The sequence below is a fragment of the Gekko japonicus genome, unplaced genomic scaffold, assembly GCF_001447785.1.
Source record: "Gekko japonicus isolate JY-2015 unplaced genomic scaffold, Gekko_japonicus_V1.1 scaffold876, whole genome shotgun sequence".
Taxonomy (NCBI): domain Eukaryota; kingdom Metazoa; phylum Chordata; class Lepidosauria; order Squamata; family Gekkonidae; genus Gekko; species Gekko japonicus.
This window is the reverse complement of record NW_015176475.1, coordinates 655,944-663,487: the sequence shown is the minus strand read 5'-3', so window position 1 is coordinate 663,487 and position 7,544 is coordinate 655,944. Positions and strand designations below refer to the sequence as shown.

Below are 7,544 nucleotides of genomic sequence, written 5' to 3'. Positions count from 1 at the left end.
TCTCCCTTCATTCTTTCCCTCCCTCACTCTTTCTCCCTTCCTCCCCATCTCTTTGACTTCTTTCCCCCCCTTTCATCCTCCCTCCCTCCATCTCTGCCTGTCTGTCTGTCTCTCTCTCCCCCCTCCCTTCTTCCTTCCTTCCATCCTTCCTTCCTTTCTCTCTCTCTCCCACCCCACTTTCTTTCTCTCTCTCTCTCTTTCTCCCCCCTTCCTTCCTTCCTTTCACCCACCCTTCCTACCTTTCTAGGACCCGTTGTCTTCATCCACAACGGGCTTTGCTCCCTAGTTAACAGAATAATTCAAGTTTAGTAGTACTCTAAAGCAAAAATGGGCAACATGAGGGTATAAGCTTATCTGTCTGACCCAAATACTGTTCCCAAAAGTCACCTTTCGATATGTAGGCATTTAATAGCATGATACTAGTACTGAGCAGTTTCTGAATATGAACATTCAGCATGCTATTGGACAGCAATTTTAAAGATGCGAAAACAAAACAAAACTCAGTATTAGCCATTAACTTTGTCTGTATCTCTTTTTGAGTTGTATACAGACAATATAAAAGTGTGCAACATATAACAGAGCTCTTAGAATTCTAACCAAATATCTAAAGCCAGAATATATTGGATAAGCCAGCCTCTTTTTTCCAAAATGCAGCTATTCATTTGCAAAGCTTCTAAAAGTGAGGTACATAAAATGTATGTATGAGATAGCAACTGAACTGGTATGCTCTAAGAACACTTGACTTGGGGAGGCTAAGGTTAGGATGAAATGAAATGTTCATGCTGGTCTACAAGCAAGAATGATTTTCCTATAGGTTCAGATCCTGCTTTTAGGAGACCTAGCTTTTTCATTCACCTGGTGCATCAGGAAGATCAGTAACATTGTCATAGAAAGAGGCTCTCTGAATATTGTGAATCTCTACAGCACAGAAACAGCAAAAACAAAGAGCAGATACATAAGACAGTCCCGTTAGTAAAAAGAATACCATTTAGAATTGCAAGCAAGTTTTAACCTTGTATTACAGAAGTAGACAGGCCACTGTGGATCCCAGGCAGTTTATTCATCCCAGGACATAGAGGCTGACTAGAAGATCACAAGGAAACATTACAGAAATTACAGATTCTATACTGCTAACTAAATAATGTTTTTATATATTAACTGTTTACATTATATATTTTAGACTGATTTACAGTATTGTTATACGCACAGTTTATGAAACACTGTTATGAACTCAGGACTCTGTCTGACTTAGTAGGCTAACCTTAGTGGACTCAGTTACCACCTCTGACATACACAGACATACAGATATGTTAAGTGCCATTGATGATTCTAATTATGGAAGCAGAAATCAATTATGAACATATATTCAGATATTCACTTTGGTTCATTGTTTAAACGCATTCTGGGGAAAATACTAAATGCTAACAGGCAGTGACTGCTTATGACCTTGCTTATAATGGCCAGTTGTAACTGCGCATGTCCCTGATGTCAGGTAGCTTGTGTTAGATGGAAACCATACTAAACGATGTACCTATATCTGTTACATTAGATACTTTTTATCACTTCATAGCCTGGGAAGAAGAAGGTCCATTGTTCAACTGAAGGAGGTATATTTTTGCCTGAGAAAGTCCAACCTACAGGCCTGGGCCCAATCAGAATGGTGTGACGGATATATGACAAAGTTTGATGGAACCAATAATTATGATTTATTTCTAACTGTCATATGTCTCCCATTGTAACCTTAGGGAGAGCTGTGGGGTCCAAAACCTTATTGGATCTGCACCTTCCTCCTTTGTTGATCAATAAAGTACAAGATCTGATTCTGCTCTATAGGATTGTACTGAGTGTTTTCTCAAATTGGGCTGGGGAAACACACACACTCAGACAGGATTATTTTCTGTACATCAGTATCTTCAGTGTAAAAACACTGTATGCATGCCTAGAGGGGCAGTGAACCAGTGTCGATACACTCTACTTACAACACAAATAACGATGTGGACATTAGAGATGCTGACAGAGTTTGTACTTCTGTGGGTTAGAGAATGAGTTTCAGCAGCTCCAAATACCCATCTTAACAGTGAGACAATTTCCCCAGCTGCCAAATTTCTGTCTGGTTTGGATGGTAAATCTGAAATCAGAAAATTTGCCCCTTCACTCATCTGCCCGCCTGATGGGGAATAAGTGACAGTAGTAGGACGTCCTTGAGAGGACAAAAAATAATTGCAGCATCTCTCCATTATTTTTCCCCTCCTGTTCTCTTCTCTCCCCCTACCCCTCCCATAGCTGGGATGGACAGCATCTGCAGTGCCTGGTGTATTCTATGAATGCCATCCATTCAAGACATGCAGTGGGGTGGGGGACAGAGGGGAAAAGGGACAGAGGAAAAGGAGAGATACTGAAATAATTTTCCCTCTTCTCCCCTACCACTTTAGAGCCATTACTCACACACCATCAAGAGGGTGTGGAAGGGGATTCCAAAACCGCAAGCATTACACAAATCAAGTGCATACGAACAAATGTGTCCTGCTCTACAACACAACATGACATTTTAAGGTTGATGACCATATGAACCATTCTGGGCCATAACATACTCTGTAATTTGGCTCCATTAATCCACTTCTGTAACAAGCCAACTCTATTTTGGTTCACGAGTCAGTGTTAAAGTGAAGTAAAGGTTAAAAGGATCCTAAATTACAACACTGCCTTGGGAGCAAGCCAAGCAATACAAACTAGCTTAAATACTGCACTGTTTCTGTGGTCAAAGGTTTCTCGTTGTTGGTAGATATTCTGTCATAGCCAACGAAAAAATATCAGCAATGGAAAAATTATTTTTTACCTTATGTAGTATTATATTTCCAGCTTCAGGGAGAACTAGTTTAAAGTTATATAAATGTCTAGATAATTGTTATCCGTTCTACCAAGGAAATCCAATTACACTGCTTTCATTACTGACTAGTGAAACAGCAACTTTAACACTTCTGAATCTCATACAAGGCTGAAACTGGTTTACTTTCAAACACAGGCTTTCAGGTACACACCTAAACAATTGTGACAAAGTAGTAAGTTTATTCAATACATACTTGTAGGTAAGAAGTGTAGTTAATGGACACAAAGTGCAGCTGCTCTAACTCACAAACAAAGTGAGTTAATTCATATTGCTGCAGTAGTTCAGGATCCTCCCACTGCAAATTCTGGTAGGAAATAACTAAGGCATCACAGCAATCTAGATATTAAAGTTTCCAGATAAGGCCTTAGAAATACTGACTAACTTATCCACAGGGGACTTCCAATTGTCATGTAGATTTTGAGCAGACTCTTACCATCCTTCCAAAGCTCAGCAACAAACTTGTCAGAAGACTGGTGTAGGAGGGTGGCCACGTTGTCATTCAAAGGGTCCATATTCTTCATAAGCCACTCATCTGCCTTGTAGTCTACCTGGAATGAAGAAAATGGAAGAGGTGTTGGATATTTCTTACTTGATTTTTTAAAAATCAGTGCTTAAAACCACAAAATACTATTAATAAACAAATGCAATTCTTTCTACAGCCATTATGTTCAATTTGAAATGTTGTAGAATGTTTCTGTTCAAGTGTCTTGAACATCTTTGGGTAGTGCCTCAACTGACAGAGAGACATATTGATGATAAAAACATATTGATGATTAACATATTGATGATAAAACCAATCTATTTGAAATTTCTAAATAAATAACTATGGACAGCTACTGCATATAGATGCTAGATTCTATTGGGATTGAAACTGGAACTAGTAGCGCTCACAGAATCATCCCTCTAGGACTGATTCTGATTTCCACATTTCCTATGAAGCCTTTGACAAATAATGAAACTACTAAAGAGCACCCACTACAATCTTCAAGGCCAATATTATGACCAAATGTATCAAAGATTACTGTAAGATCTAATGGTTAACACCGAGACATGTTTTATGACCATTGTAAATATAGATCACCAGGCATTCCATTGAATGGAATGGGACAGAGGATGTTTTAACTGTTTTAACTGTTGTTATGGCAATTGCCTTTGTTGTAGCCGCCCTGAGCCTGCTGGGGAGGGCGGGGTATAAATCTAACAAATAAATAAATAAATAAATAAATTGAGCAGGTCTCCTGTTTTAAATTTTTAGGCATGGTCCTTCAATCTTCAGGGGCCAAAAATGCCCACATTCAGTATGTGGTGATGCAAGGTGAAAGAACTTCCAATAACATCCTTAAGTTTTATCATACAAAAGGGGCTCTTTTTGTTTCAGCTGCTCAAAAACCTTTTCAAGAAAATGGAAGAGGTGTTGGATATTTCTTACTTGATTTTTTAAAAATCAGTGCTTAAAACCACAAAATACTATTAATAAACAAATGCAATTCTTTCTACAGCCATTATGTTCAATTTGAAATGTTGTAGAATGTTTCTGTTCAAGTGTCTAGAACATCTTTGGGTAGTGCCTCACTGACAGAGAGACATATTGATGATAAAACCAATCTATTAACATATTGATGATTAACATATTGATGATAAAACCAATCTATTTGAAATTTCTAAATAAATAACTATGGACAATCTTAGCTACTGCATATAGATGCTAGATTCTATTGGGGTTGAAACTGGAACTAGTAGCGCTCACAGAATCATCCCTCTAGGATTGATTCTGATTTCCACATTTCCTATGAAGCCTTTGACAAATAATGAAACTACTAAAGAGCACCCACTACAATCTTCAAGGCCAATATTATGACCAAATGTATCAAAGATTACTGTAAGATCTAATGGTTAACACCGAGATATGTTTTATGACCATTGTAAATATAGATCACCAGGCATTCCATTGAACAGGTCTCCTGTTTTAAATATTTAGGTATGGTCCTTCAATCTTCAGGTGCCAAAAATGTCCACATTCAGTATGTGGCGATGCAAGGCGAAAGAACTGCCAATAACATCCTCAAGTTTTATCATACAAAAGGGGCTCTTTTCGTTCCAGCTGCTCAAAAACTTTTTCAGGCAAAGGCAGTTGCACAAATGCTCTATGGCACCTTAGTTGGCCCCTCTTCTTCCAGCTTTGCTCCTCTTGAGAGGGTTCAAACCAAATTTCTTAGAGCTATCCTTCAGGTCCCGAGATGTGTCCCGATATTTAACACACCTTGATATAAATAAATATAGAAAAGCCTTCGCACTAGCTAGATGTGAGGCTCTCCCCTCTGCAGTGCTCGAGGGCAGATATAGAAGAGTTCCCCTTGCACAGAGACTTTGTAAATGTGAGTCTGGGGAGATAGAAACTATTGAACATATGATGTTTAGATGTAAGTGGTACAATGAGGCTTGAGATAGACCTCTTATTAAAGAGATGCCTGGGCAGACAGACGCGGAGTGTTGTAATAAAATGTTATCGGATGAAAATCACTCTATTACTAAGATTGTGGCTAAATTTTGGATGGCATGCCGTTGCATTCAAAAAGGACAGCTTAACTTGAAAAATCGCAATTCTCTCCTTTTTAGTGTCTTTTTTAGTGAATCTGTTATATGTATGCTATATTTTTATATTGGGTAGTTTGTGATGTTTTATTTTGGTGCCCCTTGGTGGGGTGTTTGGATTGCTCTGGCTGGATGCCATAATAAAATTTCATTCACAGATCACCAGAGCTATTGAAGTAAATTCCACACTGTTGTTTGTATTGATTTACATTGTGTAATCTGCATTGACTGTCAACGACAAAGATGCACTATGAATAACATAAATCATTTTGGTCAGGTAGACTAGCTTTCTTGGGGGGTATTTTTTGTATTTTTAATGTGTATGTTTTTGTGCATGTGAATGCACCTGGAAGTCATGGTGACCTCAGGTGAAAGGCAAATGTGATTTTGGGCTGTATCAACAGAAGTATAGTGTCCAGATCATGTGAAGTGATGGCATTGCTTTACCCTGCTCTGGTTAGACTTCACCTAGAGTATTGTGTTCAGTTTTGGGCACCACAATGTTAAAATGATATAGACAAGCTGGAGCGTGTCCAGAGGAGGGCAATGAAGATGGTGAGGGGTCTGGAGACCAAGTCCTGTGAGGAATGGCTGAAAGAGCTGGGTATGCTTAGCCTGGAGAGGAGACAACTGAGAGGTGATATAATAACCATCTTCAAGTACTTGAAGGGTTGTCATATAGAGGATGGTGTGGAGTTGTTTTCTGTTGCCCCAGAAGGTCAGACAAGAACCAACAGGTTGAAATTAAGTCAAGAGTTTTCGGATAAACATTAGGAAGAACTTCCTGACAGGTTGGTTCCTCAGTGGAACAGGCTTCCTTGGGAGGTGGTGGGCACTCCTTCTTTGGAGGTTTTTAAACAAAGACTAGAACTTACGCAGATCATGAGCGGGAGGGCAGGAAGCGCTGCATCAGTTCTTGTGGCCCTTTCTTACATGCTGGTCACCACTATGGTGTCAGGAAGCAATTTTTCTCCAAGCCAGTGTGGCTGGGGATCCTGGAGGTTTTTTGTCATCTTCTGGGCATGGAAGGGGGGGGGTCACTAGGGGTGTGGGGGTATTTTTGAATTTCTTGCATTGTGCAAGGAGTTGGACTAGATTATCCAACTCTATGATTCTATGATTCTAATATACAATGACCCATATTAATCCAATAGTAAAACCAACAGTAAGATCTAAAAAGCAATGCAGAAGAGGAAAAAGTAGCAGCACAAAAATAGCTGATAGGAAAAGGTATGGGACCTCACATACACACCAGTCACAAATAATCCAAAACTAATGGGGTGGGAGATTTCATCTGCTGCCAAAAACTTTAAAAGCTTGACATTAGACAGAACAATAAACAGAAGGAATGCCAGAGTCTCAGCACAACAAAAGTAGCTCCAATTGCAGTGCCTCCAATCGCAGTGCCTATATACCATACATCAGAAGACAGGGGTACATGTAACAGAGGCTCCATGGCTAATCTTAGCTGATGCTTTAATGCTCTAGTCCCAGTTATTACCAGTGTATAGAGGTTAAATGGCAACCAGTGTTGATCTTAAAATACCAACAAGATTCATTATCTCTAAGTGATAGCAAGTAATAACGGGCAATTTTCAAAGGCAGGCCCACACAAAGCACATTGTCTCTAGATTAGATTAATGAAACCTGAGCACAGATTAATTGAAGCCAAGTGATATCTCAAGAGCCACAATTGGCAGACCAATCAAGTTGGTTAAATATGTTATTCACCACAGGAATACAGTGCCACTGTAGACACTGATTAGTAACATTTAGAAGAAAGAGAATTACATGTCACCAGCACACAGATGACATTTCAATACCAAACCTCTGAATCAGGGGTGTCAAATATGCGGCCCACGGGCCGGATCAGGCCCTTGGAGGGCTCCTATCTGGCCTGCAAGGAACAGGCTGCTTCTTTCTCCAGTTCTGCTGCTGCTGCATTGCAGCTTGCTTTGCCAGACTCTCTCAATCACACAGGAGAGATAGACAAGCAAGCTTCTGTTCCCTGCAATGGCAGAGGCTCCTCCCCCTCCTCCTCCCAAGGAGGGAGGGAATGAGCCCG

At 39.8% G+C, this 7,544-nt stretch overlaps 1 protein-coding gene across 1 annotated transcript in view; it reads right to left on the bottom strand.

Annotated features, from left to right (window-relative positions):
• MYH10 (myosin, heavy chain 10, non-muscle) overlaps window positions 1–7,544 on the bottom strand; it is a 153,526-nt gene that overhangs the window by 64,871 nt on the left and 81,111 nt on the right. Inside the window, exon 15 of the mRNA XM_015427193.1 lies at window positions 3,321–3,435. Coding sequence (XP_015282679.1) covers window positions 3,321–3,435 — 115 coding nt within the window. The remainder of the gene's footprint in view (window positions 1–3,320; window positions 3,436–7,544) is intronic.